Here is a 21,408-nt window from a genome sequence, read left to right as displayed (position 1 = left end):
TTGGTTCTCTGGTCTCCTCCTATTGCTCTGAAACTTAAACTGACTAGCTCAGAGCCTGAAGGCGGGTGTATCCTGCTGGGAGGAGCCAACTTTTTTTTATTACCATAGTGTCACACCTCCCAAGAGACAGCAGCATACACCCCACGGTCTGTGTCCCCCAATGGATCCTTTGAGAAAGAGATTTTACGGTAAGTGTTAAAAAAATCTTTTTTTTTTTTTATCAACTGGTGCCAGAAAGTTTAAACAGATTTGTAAATTACGTCTATTAAAAAAATCTTAATCCTTCCAGTACTTTTCTTTTTGATTTTCCTTTCAGTCTGACCACATTGCTCTCTGCTGACACCTCTGTCTATTTTAGGAAGCAAATCCCCATAGAAACCTCTCCTGCTCTGGACACTTCCTAAAATGGACAGAGGTGTCAGTTGAGAGCACCGTAGTCAGACAGAAAGGAAATTCAAAAAGAAAAGAACTTCCTGTGGATCATACAGCAGCTGATAAGTACTGGAAGGATTAAGATATATATATTTTTTTTTAATAGAAGTAATTTCCAAATCGAATATACAAATTTAACCACACCTCAAGAATATCACCCTACTGGGTACACAATGAATATAAAATGAGACAGATGGTTTTTGAAAAAATGCAGATTTTTAATAAAAAACCGAAATTACATTAAAAAAATTGTTAAAAAGATCAGAGCATTAATATTTATAAACTGTCATTGGGCCCTAATGACAGATTAAATGATTGAGCAACTACCTAATAAATTCTAAAATAGTCCATAAGTATTGGTCCTGAATGGACGGTTAGTCCGGCAATAGGTAGCACAGTAGATGTTTCAATGATGATAGATGACAGAGTTGTTTAACGTGGCATTGAATGAGTTTGCTCACAATTTTTATGAAATAGATGGAACAGTCTCACCCTAGCTGCTGGTTCCGCACTGCGGCGGGCCGATGAAGACAAGTGCTGTATTCTCTGCGATGGTCTCGGCGTAAGTGCCTTGGCAGATGGAGGGCTCTGGCAAGGAGCTCCCTCGTAAGCGGTCCGTGGTGTCAGCAGACATCGATGTCAGTAGCGGACTCACGCTGGAAGCAGCAGACTTGTAGTAAGCTCGGTGTGCAAGTTAAGGTAGTGCTGGAATAGCGCTCTGTTCAGATGAAACGGTCTAGACGCGTTTCAGGGTGCTAAAATTGATCCCTTCTTCAGTAGACAACTGAAGGGGTCAATTTTACCACCCTCAAACGTGTCTAGGCCGTTTCATCAGAACAGAGCGCTATTCCAGCACTACCTTAATACCAACATCACCTCAATTCCAGCCGGCACGGAAGTTCGCTATCCAAATCGCCTGCTGCACCAAACAACTGAACTTGCACACCGAGCTTACTACAAGTCTGCTGCTTCCAGCGTGAGTCCGCTACTGACATCGGTGTTTGCTGACACCACAGACCGCTTACGAGGGAGCTCCTTGCCAGAGCCCTCCACCTGCCAAGGCATTCACGCCGAGAATACAGCACTTGTCCTTATCGGCCCGCCACAGTGCGGAACCAGCAGCCGGGTGAGACTGTTCCATCTATTTCATAAAAATTGTGAGCAAACTCATTCAATGCCACGTTAAACAACTGTGTCATCTATCATCATTGAAACATCTACTGTGCTACCTATTGCCGGACTAACGGTCCATTCCGGACCAATACTTATTGACTATTTTAGAATTTATTAGGTAGTTGCTCCATCATTTAATCTGTCATTAGGGCCCAATGACAGTTTATAAATATTAATGCTCTGATCTTTTTAACAATTTTTTTAATGTCATTTCAGTTTTTATTAAAAATCTGCATTTTTTTTTTTTTTTCAAAAACCATCTGTCTCATTTTATATTCATTGTGTACCCAGTAGGGTGACATTCTTGAGGTGTGGTTAAATTTTGTATATTTGATTTTTCATTATTTGATCGGTGGGGACCGATTTTTTTATCCACATTAACCTCGAATATCCCAGGTAGAGATGAGCGAACTTACAGTAAATTCGATTTGTCACAAACTTCTCGGCTCGGCAGTTGATGACTTTTCCTGCGTAAATTAGTTCAGCCTTCAGGTGCTCCGGTGGGCTGGAAAAGGTGGATACAGTCCTAGGAAAGAGTCTCCTAGGACTGTATCCACCTTTTCCAGCCCACCGGAGCACCTGAAAGCTGAACTAATTTATGCAGGAAAAGTCATCAACTGCCGAGCCGAGAAGTTCGTGACAAATCGAATTTACTGTAAGTTCGCTCATCTCTAATCCCAGGTTGTGAGCTGCACATACAGTCTTTTTAATTTCCAAATCTGGTTAACTTTCTGGCACCAGTTGATTTAAAAAAAAGTTTTCTAGTGGAGCACCCCTTTAAAGAGGTACTCCACTGGCCAGCGTTCAGAACATTTAGTTCTGAACACTGTGCGCGCTGCGGGGGTCGGACACACCCCCCACATGATGTCACACCCCTCAATGCAAGTCTATGGGAAGGGACGTGGCCGACACCCGCAGCGCGCGCACACAGCGTTCGGAACTTAATGTTCCGAACGCTGGCCAGTGGAGTACCCCTTAAAGCCCCAGTCAAGTATATTATGGGCAATCACATTGTTATACTAAAACGTTTGAAAAAAGAAAAACTACGGACTCGTAACAATTCTGGGATGTCATTGTCCAGTACCTTGACCCCACATATTTAGGGCATATATATGACCAGTGACTTTTTAGATACTCATTGCCCTGATGAAGCGGCCAGTAACCATCATTCTAGCGTTATTTATATAGCGTCACCCTAATAAACAATGATTACACAATAATGTGTAATGTGCACAGCGCCCCTGGAGGTGAACTAGGGGATTGCTACTTGCTAATTCTTGTTTTTTCATGGTCATCAGTTCCCCCGGGGATCATTATATCCTTCTCCTCCATCTCACACCTAATTAAGATCAGTTTCATGGGGAGGATTTTTAGGTCATGCAGATTATTTTTGACTTTTATTCTCAGGTTATTAAAAATCTGGATCCCAAGCAGCAGAATTCAATTCCTCCAGAGATCCAGGCCTTAAAGAACCAACTGCAGGAGAAGGAGACCAGAATCAGACACTTGGAGGTGAGGCGGAGGAGCTGACATCTTGGGGATATTTACTTGTGGGGGAGGGGTGGAGAGCGTGTGAATGAGGTCCTACTCATCCGCTCCACCATAAAGGGGCAGGTCCTTGGTTGGAGGAGACGTTAGTACAGTGTTTCCCATCCAAGTGTGCCTCCAGCTGTTGCAAAACTACAACTCCCAGCATGCCAGGACAGCCTTCGGCTGTCCTGGCATGCTGTGAGTTGTAGTTTTGCAACAGCTGGAGGCACCCTGGTTGGGGAAATATTGCACTAGTAGATCAATGTGATGGAGGGCTGGTAGATTTACAGGGGTGCACAATAATCTTTCTACCTATTTTCCAGACTGACTTTGAGAAGACAAAGTCTCAGAGAGACCAGGAGGAGAAGCTGATAATAAGTGCCTGGTACAACATGGTGGGTGACACTTCAGGGATGTCTGGTTATGGGGGCTGTCGGCTGGGTATCGCACTGTATGTGTGATAGTTATTCATCTATTATGTAACAATATGTATTATAATTAGAGATGAGCGAACTTACAGTAAATTCGATTTGTCACGAACTTCTCGGCTCGGCAGTTGATGACTTTTCCTGCATAAATTAGTTCAGCTTTCCGGTGCTCCGGTGGGCTGGAAAAGGTGGATACAATCCTAGGAGACTCTTTCCTAGGACTGTATCCACCTTTTCCAGCCCACCGGAGCACCTGAAGGCTGAACTAATTTATGCAGGAAAAGTCATCAACTGCCGAGCCGAGAAGTTCGTGACGAATCGAATTTACTGTAAGTTTGCTTATCTCTAATTATAATGTATAGTATAATATTTAAGAAGTATTCAAACGTTTTGAGAAGTAATCATTATTTTATTGATTTATTGTTTCGCTTTATTGTCATTATTTTTTTATTTATAAATAGGTAGATAGATATGTGTATGAGATCAAATATTTGTTTCGTGTGTGTGTGTGTGTATGTATGTATGTGTATATGTATGTATATATATATATATATATATATATATATATATATATATATATATATATATATATATATATATATATCAATCATACAGGATACAAATATTATTAAAAAATAAATAAATTTAAATAAAAATATATATTTTTTTTATTTGTATCCTGTATGATTGATATACAGTAACCCCCCGACATGCGATGGCCCCGACATATGATCAAATCGACATACGATGCTTTTATATGTCGGGGCCATCGCATTAACTACTATCTGACAGAGCAAAATGCTTAAGCTGCTGTCGGATAGCAGTTTAAGCATCCCGGACAGGTTCGCTTACCTATTCCCGCTGCTCCGGGTCCACTTCGCCATCGTATGTTGAGGGACCACTGTAGAGACAGAGAGATATCTCTGTCTATCTCTCTCTATCTATCTCTTCTATCTCTCTCTCTCTATATCTATCAATCATACAGTATACAAATATTATAAAAAAAATATATGTAAAAAAATTAAAATAATAAATATATTTTTTTTTATTTGTATCCTGTATGATTGATATATATTCATACAGAATACAAATATTACAAAAAAAAAAAAAAAATTATTGATAGAGATATATATATATATATATATATATATATATATATATATATTTATTATAATATAATTTTTTTTTTTTTACATATATTTAATATTTGTATCCTGTATGATTATTTAGAGATAGATATATATCTCTATCAATCATACAGGATACAAATATTATTATAAAACAAAATATATTTATTTATTATTATTTTATTTTTCATTTTTATTTTTTTTACATAATTTTTTTTCAATAATATTTGTATCCTGTCTCTTCTCAGGGGATGGCGTTGCAGCAAAAGGTGGCAGATGACAGGACCCAAGTCCCCAGCGGAGCTCAATCATTCCTGGCCCAGCAGAGACTGGCCACCAATGCCAGACGTGGACAACTCTCCCGCTCACTGCTACCCAGATACACCAGCAGCGACAAGCGTCAGAGCCTGTCATGAACCCATCTGATGTGACCGACCTGTCACCACCGTTATATAAGCTACATTCTGCTGCCAGCCTCATAAGGGAGGGTTACCTGTAGTGGTAGAGACTAACCTGTCACTGTCCAGACAATCACACTCCTGTAGGGGGCGCTGACGTTGCTTTTTATAAAACCATTTCCCCTTTTAGGAGAAAATCTGCCTTTTTTAACTCTTGCTGCCTCCTTTTACCCTTCGTATTGCACTTCCTTTAGAAATCCACTTGGGGGTGCTATAGTTTTAAGAAAATTATACCTAATAAACTGAGCACGTGCAGTGCTTCACAGTGTCCCCCAGAGGCGATCTTGAGAACTGCATCTATAGACTTCTAGATATGTAACCCATCCTGAGATCTCCTCCCCCTCCTCAAACTATAGCCCCCTCTATGTTTTTATTATTGCAGATGGTTTTTAATCCAGAGTTAATGTCTTTTAAGTCACATACACTAGTTCATGTACACAAGCTACATTCTAGGAGAGAATCTTATGTACGGTACAAACACGTTATGAAGGGAAGAAGAAAACCTACGCACACATCTTCTCCATATGTAATCTGCCATGGGGGTATAGGACTAGTATTGCAGTAATGCACTTGGTACAGAATAGAAGAATGTTTTTATGGGGATTATATGGCGAGGTTTTCCTTCCCGTCTTTATGCACGACTGGTGCACTTTAAGCCTATTGTAGTCAAGCACAAGCCAAAGACCTCTCTTTAGGCTGCACATTCACCTCTTCTTGTAGTCAGACATAGGAATAGCTCATAAAGTTGTATAAGGGGAGTGGGATTTAAGACCCCCATTAAATGGGTACTCCTGTGGAAAACAATTTTTTATTTTATTTTATTTTTTTAAATCAATTGGTGCCAGAAAGTTTAAACAGATTAGTAAATTACTTCTATTTAAAAATCCTAATCCTTCCAGTACTTATCAGCTGCTGTATGCTCCAGAGGAATTTGTATAATTCCTTTCTGTCTGACCACAGTGCTCTCTGCTGACACCTCTGTCCGTGTCAGGAACTGTCCAGAGTAGGAGCAAATAAAACCCCATAGCAAACCTCTCCTGCTCCGGACAGTTCCTGACACGGACAGAGGTGTCAGCAGAGAGCACTGTGGTCAGACTGGAAAGAACAAAGAACTCAACTTCCTCTGTAGTATACAGCAGCTAATAAGTACTGGAAGGATTAAGATTTTTAAATAGAAGTAATTTATAAATCTGTTCAACTTTCTGGCCCCAGTTGATTAAAAAAAAAATATATATATTTATATAAATAGTTTTCCACCGGAGTGTTCTCTTGAGTAATGTAGATATTGGGTTCTAGTATATCTATGAAAGCCAGTAACACTAATACCTTCATTGAATTCACTAGAACGTCAATAGAGATGCAAATTTTGTGGCCGTTTAATGCCTTGTACCACGTAAGCCAGTGTTCTCACACAGCGTGTCTCCAGCTGTTGCAAAACTACATCTCCGAAGGCTTTCAGTGCATGCTGGGAGTTGTAGTTTTGCAACAGCTGGAGGCACACTGGTGGAATCCATGTGCAATAGTAGAATCATTAAGGAGTACTCTAGTGCAGGAACACTTATTCCTTATCAAAATGTCTAATCGTGGGGGGGGTCCGACTGCTGGGACCCCCCGCGATCTCCTGCACGGCACCCCGGCTCTCCCAGCCGACATGCCCTCTCTGGGTATCTCTGACTCTCCCATAGAGATACATAAACGGCTTTCATACAAATACATGGAGGGGGCCACACACCCGGGGACTGCTATGCTGCCATGCAGAAGATCGCAAGGGGGGTCCGACCACTGGGATAAGTGCTCCTGCCCGAAGTACCCCTTTTCAAGGTCCAAAAGTTGCCCCTATCCCCACGCCCTGACTGGTTGCCTTACTAACGACACTAGTTAAAGTGGTACACGCTATGTGCATATATAGGTATTGGAAGCAAAAACTATTATACCGGTTCCTTAAATGTTTAATAATTATTATTTTTTTTAATAGAAAACTTAAAGTTAGTGTTTTTTGGGTGGTCTATATACACAGATGGTGTGTTTTTTTTTTTTTTTTTTTTTTTTTTTTTTTTTTCTGCTTGTATTTATATACGTATTTAAGCTGTGAATTGCTTCCTTTGTCTACTTTGCATTGCTTTGTTTTTGTCTGTCACTCCCGAACCCTTTCACTTTAAGCAGGGTGTCACGCCCTGAGGTAGAAAGAATTTTTTTTTTCTTTGTGTTTTAAATCTCATAGGAAAAGAGCTGCTTTTTAGAATATGTTGGAGGTGCAGTACCTGCCTGTAGCCTCCAGATGGTGCTGTGATGGTACAATTGCTGTATGTGTCATCCTCTAGTGCAGTGTTTCCCAACCAGTGTGGCTCCAGCTGTTGCAAAACTACAACTTTCAGCATGCCGGGACAGCCGAAGGCTGTCCCGGCATGCTGGGAGTTGTAGTTTTGCAACAGCTGGAGGAACACTGGGATGGGAAAACGCTCCTCTGTCTGTTTTATCTAGTCTTTTAGTGGGGGGGATTGTCTTTAGGGACCCTCCAATTACAGATGTCCTATCAGCTGTTTTCTGTTCGTAGTATTGTTTATAAAGCCATCTACTTTTATACACTACAAATAAACTTTTATCTCTCTTTTTACCAAAAGCAGTCGTTTTATTTGTGGCTTAGATTGGGGTGTTTTAGACCTTCATGCAGAGAGCAGAATCGCCAGGGATCTGTATACACAGACATGGATAGTGTGTCTTCTGTGCACGGGGAATCCCTATGATGTCATTGCTGATGTCACAAGGGTTCCCCTCTCAGGAGCTCCCCTTGGAAATACAGTGCACATTGCGAGTGCCATGGTCAGGAGTATTTCATTCCCCGTCACAGGACTAGGCTGTTTCTGCTTCTGTCAATCCAGCCTAATACGGACACATTTTTCTGTATGTATAAGGCTAGGTTCAGACTACGGAATCTCCGGGCAGAAAATTTCCGCCCGGAGATTCGGAGTGCGGCCAGTGGTGACTGAATCAGTCGGCGCTAGGACACTGCAGTCTCCAATAGACTACAATGTGTACCGCGCGGATTTCCGCCTGAAGAAAGAGCTACCCCTTTCTTCAGGCGGAAATTAACAAGCAGATTTTCCGTTCAAATTCCGAAGTGTGAATTTGTGAATGGAAACCCATTCACTACACTGTACGTTTTAGCAAGCGGAATTTACGCCTGCAATTTCAAAGCAGAATTGAAGGCGGAAATTCCGTAGTCTGAACCTAGCCTTAAAAGGCATCCAGGACGAGAGAGACAGTATTGTGTGGTATTGACACAACCTAAGGACAGGTGTGATATAGATAGATATAGATATATATATGAATTATTATTATTGATATATATAAATTATTGTTATTGATATATATGAATTATTGTTATTGATATATATACATTATTGTTATTGATATATATACATTATTGTTATTGATATATATACATTATTGTTATTGATATATATATACATTATTATTGTTATTGATATATATATACTTTATTATTGTTATTGATATATATATACATTATTATTGTTATTGATATATATATACATTATTATTGTTATTGATATATATATACATTATTATTGTTATTGATATATATATACATTATTATTGTTATTGATATATATATATACATTATTATTGTTATTGATATATATACATTATTATTGTTGTTGATATATATATACATTATTATTGTTGATATATATACATTATTATTGTTGTTGATATATATACATTATTATTGTTGTTGATATATATACATTATTATTATTATTATTATTATTATTATTATTGATATATATACAAATTATTATTATTGAGATATATATACAAATTATTATTATTGAGATATATATACAAATTATTATTATTGAGATATATATACAAATTATTATTATTGAGATATATATGTATACAAATTATTATTATTGAGATATATATGTATACAAATTATTATTATTGAGATATATATGTATACAAATTATTGAGATATATATATACAAATTATTGAGATATATATATACAAATTATTATTATTGATAGATATATATATATACAAATTATTATTATTGATATATATATATATACAAATTATTATTATTGATATATATATATATACAAATTATTATTATTGATATAAAGAAATATAATTATATTATAATATACAGTCATGGTCAAATGTTGACACCCCTGAAATTTTTCGATAAAATGAAGTATTTCTCACAGAAAAGGATTGCAGTAACACATGTTTTGCTATACACATGTTTATTCCCTTTGTGTGTATTGGAACTAAACCAAAAAAGGAGGAAAAAAAAGCAAACTGGACATAATGTCACCAAACTACAAAAATGGTCTGGACAAAATTATTGGCACCCTTAACTTAATATTTGGTTGCATAATAACTGAAATCAGTGGCTTCCTATAACCATCAATAAGCTTCTTACACCTCTCAACCGGAATGTTGGACCACTCTTCCTTTGCAAACTGCTCCAGGTCTCTCTTATTGGAAGGCGCCTTTTCCCAACAGCAATTGTAAGATCTCTCCACAGGTGATCAATGGGATTTAGATCTGGACTCATTGCTGCCACTTCAGAACTCTCCAGCGCTTTGTTGCCATCCATTTCTGGGGCTTTTTGACGTATGTTTGGGGTCATTGTCCTGCTGCAAGACCCAAGATCTCAGACATGGCCGCATACAGCCTCCCTCCTTCTGTGGCTAGCCCTGTTTTGGTCGCGCTGATGCAGGCGACCGGAGCACTTCTTCCAGGCACTGCGGGCGACATATATTCTTTATTATCCAGCTAAACATGATGGCCGCGGGCTACGTTTAAGCCCTGCCCACTTGCATCCGGCGCATTTTTTGCCTCCTATCATCTTCATGCCCGCGAATTGCCGGCCCTATCCGCCAATCAGTGCTCAGGGAGCACGGTCGCACATTCTCAGGACCTCCTCAGCTGCAAGTTCTCAGCTGCTGCCTCAGGGGACACAGACGCTGGGTGAGATTGTTTCATCTTCTTTTTTCACTATGTCCGGAGCTGTTCCTCCCTCTAGACAGGTATCTGAAACTCTGGTCACCTATTACACTTGCAAGGGCTGTAATGCAAAAATGTCGGGCTCCTCTGAGCCCACCTGTTCCGCCTGCACCACTGCAATCCCTGTCCCCCCTGGTGTTACTACTCAGGATGCTCCACCAGACTCTGTGGGCCCAGCTATCCCTCCAGAATGGGTGTCTTCCCTCCTGTCTATTTCTGACTTGGCTCAGGTCTCCCGTTCTGTGATGACTGCCTTGGAGAGGTCCTCCTTACACCGACCCTCAAGGGAGACCCGCTCTCCCTCCCCCTATGCTAAATGCTCTCACAAGCGTAATAGGGGTAATTCCTCTGACTCCTCTCCAGAGTCTTCTAGCAGACTTAAGCGCTCCCCTCATAGGTATCGCCCCTCTGCTCCGGCCTCCTGAAATCGTCCCTCTTCTTGAGGACGCTCCCCTGGTCGCCACTCTGGGTCTCCAGAACCGTACCAGGTCAGTGTCTCCCTCTTCCAAGGCTGCCTCCACCCGTTCCCACTCTCCCGGAGAACTTGTAGATGAGGCTTCTGGTTCTTCCTCTGATTCAGAGGACCGCACAGACATGACTGACATGGTGGACTCATTGGTTTCAGCCATAAGAGACACCTTCCACCTAGAGGACCCAGGAACTTCGGACGTAGCTCCAGAAGTTTCCTTTCACCGTACCCGCCCGACACCCAAGGTGTTCAGCTCCCATGCTGAATTTGAAGCCTTGCTGGAGTCTGCCTGGAGGCATCCTGACAAGAAATTTCAAGAAACAAAGAAGGTTCAAGCGCATTATACTTTCGCCAAGGACCTCATTACTCGGTGGACCTCCCCTCCTACGGTGGACCCACTAGTCTCCTGCCTATCAAAGGCGACTACCCTACCCTTACCTGATGCCGCTTCCTTCAAGGATCCGGCGGACAAAAAGGTGGAGACTTTAGCAAAATCTGCCTTTTTGAAGCTCATCTTCCTGCCTTTTCTTCTACCTGGGTTTCCAAAGCCCTTACAGTCCTAGGTTTCCCAGCTCCGACAGGGCATTCTTTCTGGGGCTTCCTCGGAGTAATTGGCTGACTTAATTCTCCTCCTTTCTAAGGCTGGAGACTTTGTGTTCTGCTTCCATGCAGTCGGCCCGCTGTGCTGCCTTTATCACGGGTAACCTAGTGGCCCTCCATCGATCCATGTGGCTTAAAGCCTGGGATGCGGACGCTGCTTCCAAGAAGTCTCTCACTGAGCTTCCCTTTACTGGATCTCGGCTCTTTGGTAAGCGCCTGGATGAAATGATCTGAGGCGACCGGGGGGAAAAGTTCCTTATTACCTCCAAATAAGGCTCGCAGTACTGCTTCCCATTGCAAGTCAACCTCTGGTCGGTCCTTTCGGACCTTTGGTGCCAATAGGGAGGCAAGGTAGGCGCCTTCGCGGAGCAAGAAAGCTCCCTCCTTCCAGACCCGCCCAACCTGGAAATCTGATGACCGTTCCGGACATTTTGCGGCCAGAGCGGGCACCCGTGTTTTTTTTTTTTTTTTTCTCGGTTGGGAAGTCTCCTCTTTCTCTTCCTGTTCGGAGAGGACTGGACCACGCATGTGCAGGACTCCTGGGTCAGGGATGTGGTATGCAATGGTTACCGGATCGAGTTTGCCTCCCTGCCAGGGGACTGCTTTTTTCTTTCCCGAGCCCCCCGGTCCCACTCCCTTGCAAGGGATTTTCGGGATGCGCTACAGTCCCTCCTCCTCCTCCAGGGAGTCATTGTTCCATTGCCTTCCAGGGAACGTTTTCAAGGTTTTTATCCCAACCTCTTTGTGGTCCCCAAGAAAGGGGGTTCTGTACGCCCAATCTTGGATCTGAAGTGCCTCAACCAGCATCTTCTCCTTCGCCATTTCCACATGGAGTCTCTCCGTTCGGTCGTGGCGAATTTTTTTCTTCGGTGGACTTCAAGGATGCTTACCTCCACGTTCCGAGTTTTCCAGGACACCAGAAGTACCTCCACTTTGCTGTCCCAGAAGGCAATTTTCAGTTTGTGTCTCTCCCCTTTGGCCTGGCCACTGCTCCGAGGGTCTTCATCAAGGTCCTAGCACCAGTGATCGGCCTTCTACAGACCAGAGGTGTCTCAGTGATTCCTTACTTGGACGAACTCCTGATCAAGGCTCCAACCAGAGCCCAGCCCCCCCGAGAAACCCTTCTGCCAATAAACATATAGAAGCTGAGGACGTTCGATCTCTGCCTGTTACATTGGGAGATCCTTCAGGGCCGCCCTGTTCGTGTCCAGTCGGACAACTCCACTGCTGTGGCGTACATCAATTGCCTGGGCAGCACTGGCAGCTCTGCGGCGATGGCCGAAGTATCCAAAATTCTCCTGGGCAGAACTGAGTTCCAGCCATCTCGGCGATTCACAACATCCCGGGAGTAAACAACTGAGAAGCAGACTTTCTCAGCCATTCCTCCACCGACCCCGGCGAGTGGTCCCTTCATCCGGAGGTATTTGCGAAGATCTGCAACCTCTGGGGCACTCCAGACGTAGACCTCTTTGCGTCCCGCCACAACCAGAAGGTTCCCCTCTTTGTGACAAAGTCTCGGGACCCCTGGGCTCTGGCCGTGGATGCTCTGGTGATTCCTTGGTCGGGCTTCGTCCTACCCTATCTGTTCTCTCCTCTTCCTCTCCTTCCCAGGGTCCTGAGGAAGCTCAAAGTAGAGGGCGTCCCCACCATTCTCGTGGCTCCAGACTGGTCTCGGAGGGCGTGGTACACCGACGTGATCAGACTTCTGGACGACGTACCGCTGTGCCTCCCGCTTATGTCCCGACCTTCTCTCTCCGGGCCCCCTGTGCCACCCCAATTTACAGTCTCTGCATTTGATGGCGTGGCGGTTGAGACCGCGGTTCTAAGGGCCCGAGGTTTCTCAACCCAGGTGATTCGCACCATGCTCAGGGCGGGCAAGCCCACCTCCGAAGATCTGGCACCATACCTGGTAGTCTTATTTTCGTTGGTGTGAATCCTGTCTTTTTCTCCAGTTGTGTTCTCTCTTCCCCAACTCCTTTCCTTTTTGCAGTCGGGGCTGGAGCAACGATTGGCTGTCAGCTCCCTGAAGGGTCAGGTTTCGGCCTTTTCCATTCTCTTCCAGCACCCTCTGGCGTCAGATTCTCATGTTCGGACTTTTCTTCAGGGAGTGCCCCATGAGGCCCCTCCTTACAGGTCCCCTACACCTCCTTGGGATCTGAACTTGGTCCTGGGTGCCCTGCAGGGCACTCCCTTTGAACCCCTCAGGAAGGTTTCCCTTTGTATCCTTTCCTGGAAGGTGGCGTTCATAGCTTGCAGCTCTCTTGCCGCTCTCCCTTCCTGATCATCCACCAGGACAAGGTTGTTTTTCGTCCGGTCCCTTTTTTTTTTTTTTTTTCAATTGAATTTTACAAGTTTTAGAAGTACAAGCATAATCAGCATAGACAAACAGACTAGTAACACTGTAGTCAAGTATAACAGAGTGTGGGGGGGGGGGGGGGGGGGAGAGGAAGGAGAAGAAGAAACTAGAGCAAGCTAAAGAGGCTGACGGTCCATGAACCTATCCCAGGGTTCCCACAAAGAGAGGAAGAAAGGCTGAGTGTTATTATGGGAAGCAGTGAGGGACTCGAGAGAACGGCTCTCCCGAATTCTGGCCACCAAATCCATTTCTGATGGATGCAAGGGAGATTTCCAGTGTTTAGCTATCAAAGTCTTGTCCGCTAGGACTTTAATGGCTTTTTAGGAAGGGCTCTATGGGAGAGGAACAGCAGATACACCCTGGGGTCTAGAGGAACCCCAGTCCCCACCACTTCCCTCACCATTTCCCAATAGGGAACAATCAGGGGGCAGGACCAAAATATAGGGAAAATCATGCCCAACCCCACACCACATCGCCAACATTGGGACGGGATACCTGGATTTAACTTGTTCAGTAGCGCAGGGGTGTGATACCATCCCATCAACATCTTATATTTAGTTTCCTTGTTAGCGGTACAGATGGATGCCCGGGAAGCCTTCTCCCAGATAATTCGCCACTGAGGGAGAGTGATAGTGGTATTCAATACCTCTTCACAACGGTTCATGTAGCGATGGGTCGGGGCACCATCCCCCGGCGGGGTTATAATAATCGAATAGATATCAGAAAGAAGACCATTCGTCTGTGGCCCCGAACGACATAGCCACTCAAAAGCCGATGGAAGGGAAACCTCATGGGTCCCCAGCTCCGACATCATAAAATGCCTAAGCTGGATATAGTGAAGCCGTTCGGAGGAGGGAAGACCAAAGCGGGAAACTAGATCTTCAAATCAGTCCCTTCTTTTTTTTTACCTAAGGTGGTTTCCGCTTTCCACCTCAATGAGGACATCATCCTCCCGTACTCTTGCCCCGCTCCATCTTATCCCAAGGAGCGTTTGCTCCATAAACTGGATGTGGTGAGGGCTGTATGGACCTACCTCTCTGTCACTTCTTCTTTTTGTCAATGTGACTCCTTTTTTGTTGTTATGGAGGGTCGCCGTAAAGGACAACCTGCTTCCAAGGACACCATTTTGCGGTGGATCCGGTCTGCCATATCGAAAGCTTACCGTAGTAAAGGGAGGACCCCTCTCTTCAGGGTTTCAGCTCATTCCACGTGTTCTGTCAGAGCTTCCTGGGCTCTCCGTAACAGGGCTTCGGCCTCACAAGCCTGTAAGGCGGCTACCTGGTCGTCCTTGCACACTTTTTTACTAAATTCTACCAGGTTCATACCTTTGCATCCGCTGATGCTAGTCTGGGCCATAAGTTGTTGCAGGGGGCGGTGGTCCAGCCTGCCTCCTGATCGTTTTCTGTGCCCACCCTAGGGATGGCTTTGGTACGTCCCAAGGTCTGTGTCCCCCAATGGAGCCGATAGAGAGGAGATTTTTTGTTCTTACTGTAAAATGCTTTTCTCGGAGGATCCATTGGGGGACACAGCTCCCGCCCTTTCTTTGGTGGCCCTAGTTTCTAGTTTGGTTACCTGTCCGAGGGTGTGTTCAGTTATTTTTTGTTCTGTGGTTACCTTGGACGGTACTTGGTTTTTCTGCCTTTCGGTCCTCTCCTACTGCTCTGGGACTAAACTGATTACCTCAGGCTCTGTAGGCGTGTATATACTGCTGGGAGGAGCTGACTTTTTTGTTACCATAGTGTCAAGTCTCCTAGCAACAACAGCATATACCCAAGGTCTGTGCCTCCGAGAAAAGGATTTTACGGTAGGAACAAAAAAATCTCCTTTTTGCTATCATGTTTATTCCCTTTGTGTGTATTAGAACTAAACCAAAAAACAGAGGTAAAACAGCAAATTGGACATAATGTCACACTAAACTCAAAAAATGGTCTGGACTTGAGAACCAAATTGTGGAAAAATCTCAACAATCTCAAGGTTACAAGTCCATCTCCAGAGATCTAGATTTGCCTTTATCCTCAGTGCGCAACATTAACTACAGTGCCATGGGTTGCAAACTTCTTGATAATCTCCCTGGGCGTAAACGGATGAGAAAAATTGATGAAAGGTGTCAACGCAGGATAGTCCGGATGGTGGATAAGCAGCCCCAAACAAGTTCCAAAGATATTCAAGCTGTCCTGCAAGCTCAGGGAGCATCCGTGTCAGCACGAACAATCCATTAAAATTTAAATGAAATGAAACGCTATGGCAGGAGACCCAGGAGAACCCCACTGCTGACACAGACATTAAAAAAGCAAGACTACATTTTGCCAAAATGAACTTGAATAAGCCAAAATCCTTCTGGGAAAACGTCTTTTGGACAGATGAGACCAAGATAGCTCATTCTACTGTTAACAGAAAACGGAATGAGAAAGAAAAGAACACAGTACCTACAGTGAAATATGGTGGAGGTCAGTGATGTGATGTTTTGGGTTGTTTTGCTGCCTCTGGCACTGGGGGCCTTGAATGTGTACAAGGCATCATGAAATCTGAGGATTACCAAGGGTTTTTTCGGTTGCACTGTACAGCCCAGTGTCAGAAAGCTGGGTTTGCATCCGAGATCTTGGGTCTTCCAGCAGGACAATGACCCCAAACATATGTCAAGAAGCCCCCAGAAATGAATGGATGGCAACAAAGCACTGGATAGTTCTGAAGTGGCAGCAATGAGTCCAGATCTAAATCCCATTGATCACCTGTGGAGAGATCTTAAAATTACTGTTGGGAAAAGGCGCCTTCCAATAAGAGACCTGGAGCAGTTTGTAAAGGAAGAGTGGTCCAACATTCCGGCTGAGAGGTGTAAGAAGCTTATTGATGGTCATAGGAAGTGACGGATTTCAGTAATTTTTGACAAAGGGTGTGCAACCAAATATTAAGTTAACCTCCTGAGCGGTAATCCCGAGCGTGACTCGGGGTTAATTTTCCCTGGCAGGATCGGTAACCCCGAGTCACGCTCGGGGTAGAATTGCAGAGTTCCCGGCCGGGCTGCACGATATATCACAAAAGCAATGGGATATAGCGATGCGGCCCCCGGGAAAACATGCGATTATCTGCTCTGGTCGGCTCCCGTTGCGGGGGGCCGGCCAGAGCAGGTAAAGAAAAATACTAAAAGTCAGTGTTTCCCTACCAGGGGGCCTCCAGCTGTTCCAAAACTACAACTCTCAGCATGCCCAAACAGCCAAAGGCTGTCCGGGCATACTGGGAGTAGTAGTTTCACAACAGCTGGAGGCCCCCTGGTAGAAAAACACTGAGCTAAGTGTAAAAGGAAAAAGTAGTAAAATAAAAAAACCTTTTGCTCACCTAGTCCTAGTCCCTGCAGATGTCTTTCCCCTCCGTGTGGTCCGGGGTGTCCTCTCTTCACTATTCATCTTCTAGGACCTTTCACTTTTCAGCCAATCACAGGCCGCAGTGGTGTAAAGCCTGTGATTGGCTGAAGGTGAAAGGACTTGTTCTGCAGCAAATACACTAGGTTTGAAATCTGCCGGCAAACCCAGTGTATTCTGCTGCAGGATAAGGGGAGAAGGGGGGAAGAATGTGACAAAGGGGGGAATGTGACAGGGGGGGGGGGGGATGTGACAAGGGGGAGGGGAATGTAACATGAAGGGGGGATGTGACAGGGGGGGAGGGGAATGTGACATGAAGGGGGATGTGACAGGGGGGGAGGGGAATGTGACATGAAGGGGGGATGTGACAAGGGGGGGATGTGACAGGGGGCGGGGAATGTAACATGAAGGGGGAGAATGTGACAAGGGGGGAACAATGTGACAAGGAGGGGGGAGAATGTGACAAGGAGGGGGGAGAATGTGACAAGGGAGAGGGGGAATGTGACAAGGAGGGGGGAGAATGTGACAAGGAGGGGGGAGAATGTGACGGGGGGGAATGTGACAAGGAGGGGGGAGAATGTGACGGGGGGGAATGTGACAAGGAGGGGGGAGAATGTGACGGGGGGGAATGTGACAAGGAGGGGGGAGAATGTGACGGGGGGGAATGTGACAAGGAGGGGGGAGAATGTGACAAGGAGGGGGGAGAATGTGACGGGGGATGTGACAAGGGAGATGTGAAATGGGCGGAGGGAGATGTGAAATTCAGTTAAAAAAAATTGTACCGCTTTTGGTACACATTTCCAGACAGAATCATACCGCCAGGGAGGTTAAGGGTGCCAATAATTTTGTCCAGCCCATTTTTGGAGTTTGGTGACATTATGTCCAATTAGCTTTTTTTCCTCCCTTTTTTGGTTTAGTTCCAATACACACAAAGGGAATAAACATGTGTATAGAAAACGTGTGTTACTGCAATCCTTTTCTGTGAGGAATACTTCATTTTCTTGAAAAATGTCAGGGGTGCCAACATTTACGGCCATGACTGTAGGTTCTGTGTTCTTTTCTTTGCAGGCCTTTTTCCGTTTTCGGTAAACAGTAGAATGATGTGATTTACCAAAAACCTCTATCTTGTTCTCATCTGTCCACAAGACGTTTTCCCAGAAGCATTTCGGCAAAATGTGGGGTCCTCCCGGGTCTCCTGCCATAGCGTTTAAAGGGGTATTCCAGGCAAAAACTTATATATATATATCAACTGGCTCCGGAAAGTTAAACAGATTTGTAAATTACTTCTATTAAAAAATCTTAATCCTTCCAATAGTTATTAGCTTCTGAAGTTTTCTGTCTAACTGCTCAATGATGATGTCACGTGCATGATGGGAGAATATCCCCATAGGAGCTGGACAGCTCCCGGGACGGGAGTCATCAGAAAGCAGTTAGACAGAAAACAGCAACTCAACTTCAGAAGCTAATAACTATTGGAAGGATTAAGATTTTTTAATAGAAGTCATTTACAAATCTGTTTAACTTTCCGGAGCCAGTTGATATATAAAAAAAAAGTTTTTGCCTGGAATACCCCTTTAACCCCTTAAGGACCGGGGTTTTTTCCGTTTTTGCATTTTCGTTTTTTGCTCCTTGCCTTTAAAAAATCATAACTCTTTCAAATTTACACCTAAAAATCCATATGATGGCTTATTTTTTGTGCCACCAATTCTACTGTGTAATGACGTCATTCATTTTGCCCAAAAATCTATGGTGAAGCGGGAAAAAAAATCATTGTGCGATAAAATTGAAAAAAAAACGCTGTTTTGTAACTTTTGGGGGCTTCCGTTTCTCCGTAGTACATTTTTCGGTAAAAATTACACCTGATATGTATTCTGTAGGTCCATACGATTAAAATGATACCCTACTTATATAGGTTTAATTTTGTCGGACTTCTGGAAAAAATCATAATTACATGCAGGAAAATTTATACGTTTAAAATTGTCATCTTCTGACCCCTATAACTTTTTTATTTTTCCATGTATGGGGCGGTGTGAGGGCTAATTTTTTGCGCCGTGATCTGAAGTTTTTAACGGTACCATTTTTGCATTGATAGGACTTATTGATCACTTTTTATTCATTTTTAAATGATATAAAAAGTGACCAAAAATGCACTATTTTGGACTTTGGAATTTTTTTGCGCGCACGCCATTGACCGAGCGGTTTAATTAATGATATATTTTTATAATTCGGACATTTCCGCACGCAGTGATACCACATATGTTTATTTTTATTTTTATTTACACTGTTTTTTTTTTAATTGGAAAAGGGGGGTGATTCAAACTTTTAATAGGGGAGGAGTTAAATGATCTTTATTCACTTTTTTTTTTCACTTTTTTTTTTTGCAGTGTTATAGCTCCCATAGGGACCTATAACACTGTACACACTGATCTCTTATACTGATCATTGTTATCCCATAGGGACCTATAACACTGCACACACTGATCTTCTATGTTGATCACTGGTTTCTCATAAGAAACCAGTGATCAACGGTTCTGCCGCATGACTGCTCAGGCCTGGATCTCAGGCACTGAGCAGTCATTCGGCGATCGGACAGCGAGGAGGCAGGAAGGGGCCCTCCCGCTGTCCTGTCAGCTGTTCGGGATGCCGCGATTAGCCGCGGCTATCCCGAACAGCTCGACTGAGCTAGTCGGGAACTTTCACTTTTAGCCGCGCGGCTCAGCTCTGAGCGCGCGGCTAAAGGGTTAATAGCGCGCGGCGCCGTGCGCTATTAGAGGCGGGTCCCGGCTTCACTATGACGCCGGGCCCGCCGTGATATGACGCGGGGTTACTGTGTAACCCCGCGTTATATCAGAAGAGCAGGACCAAGGACGTACCGGTACGTCCTTGGTCCTTAAGGGGTTAATTTCATTTAAATGTTGACTGATAGTTCGCACTGGCTCAGATGCTCCCTGAGCCTGCAGGACATCTTGAATATCTTTGGAACTTGTTTGGGGCTGCTTATCCACCATCTGGACTATCCTGCATTGACCCCTTTCATCGATTTTTCTCTTCCGTCTATGCCCAGGGAGATTAGCTACAGTGTCATGGATTGCAAACTTCTTGATAATGTTGAGCACTGTGGACAAAGGAAAATCTGGATCTCTAGAGATGGACTTGTAACCTTGAGATTGTTGATATTTTTCCACAATTTTGGTTCTCAAGTCCTCGGACAGTTCTCTTCTCCTCTTTCTGTTGTCCATGCTTAGTGTGGCACACACAGACACATAATGCAAAGACTAAGTGAACTTCTCTCCTTTTTATCTGCTTTCAGGTGTAATTTTTGTTGCTCACACCTGTCACCTTCCGACTCAAAACTGGTCTTGGGTGATGTCCTGCCACGAGTGACCTATACCTTCCTTGCCATCGTGCCTGTAGACGAGACAGTCATTTGTGTATCCCTCGTACCTGTAGGTTTTTTCGAGAACCACTGTGCCTGAAGACGTGCCAGGTCTTTCGTAACCATCATGCCTGTAGACGTAACAAACTTGCATAACCATCAATTTATAATTTTTTTTTTTTGTTGCAACCACCTATCTGTCATGAAACTATTTCTCTGAAAGCGTGTCAGTAACAATAACTATGCAGTGCATCCCACTGCAAGCGTGGCAGGTATGAAGGGAATACGACCAGCTGTGTGCAATGATGCTGTTACTCTGAAGGCATGTCAGTAACAACAATTGCACAGTGCATCCCCCTGCAGACGTGGCAGATACGAAGGGTAGGCAACCGTCTATGCGTTGTGATGTTGTTGCTCTGATGACGTGTCAGTAACTACAACTATGCAAATGAAACCCCCTGCAGTCATGGCAGGTATGAAGGGTATATAACCACCTATGTGTCGTTATGTTGTTGCTCTGAAGATGTCAGTAACAACTATGCAATGTTATCCCCCTGCTGTGTTGGCAGATATGAAGGGTATAGAATCACCTACCTGTCGTGATGCTGTTGCTCTGAAGACATGTCAGTAACAACAACTATGCAATGTATCCCCCTGCAGACGTGGCAGGTATGATGGGAAAAACAACTGCAATACTATAAGTGTAAAAACTTTATAAATGCCATGCACAATAAAAATGCCCTAAACTCCTTAACCCAAACGCATGGGTGCATGCTCAGCACAAAACGCCAAGAGTGCACGTGCAGCATGAATGTATGAACAGTGTGAATACCAGGATCGTATAAACAGTGACTACCGAAACATGAACAGTATAAATGCCATGAGTGTCTGATCAGTATAAATGCTAAGTGTATGAACAGTATAGATGCCATGGGGGAGATTTATCATTAGGTGTCTATTGTAGACACAGTTTTACCCCTTTACACTCTTGTCTAATTTACACTCTTGCTCAGAATTTACAAAGGTTGTGCACATCCTTTGATAAATCTTGTGTAAATATAGAAA

The 21,408-nt window shown here is 43.8% G+C and overlaps 1 protein-coding gene across 1 annotated transcript in view; it reads left to right on the top strand.

Moving 5' to 3' along the window:
* Positions 1-6,017, top strand: part of HOOK2 (hook microtubule tethering protein 2) — a 52,053-nt gene extending 46,036 nt beyond the window's left edge. The window contains 3 exon segments of the mRNA XM_056570344.1: positions 3,013-3,117; positions 3,459-3,530; positions 4,939-6,017. Coding sequence (XP_056426319.1) covers positions 3,013-3,117; positions 3,459-3,530; positions 4,939-5,106 — 345 coding nt within the window. The 3' untranslated portion in view covers positions 5,107-6,017.
* Positions 6,018-21,408: the final 15,391 nt, after the last annotated feature.

The sequence above is a fragment of the Hyla sarda genome, chromosome 4 (genome assembly GCF_029499605.1).
Source record: "Hyla sarda isolate aHylSar1 chromosome 4, aHylSar1.hap1, whole genome shotgun sequence".
Taxonomy (NCBI): Eukaryota; Metazoa; Chordata; class Amphibia; order Anura; family Hylidae; genus Hyla; species Hyla sarda.
Note: the sequence above shows the minus strand (reverse complement) of the source record. Positions and strands in the feature narration are given on the sequence as shown.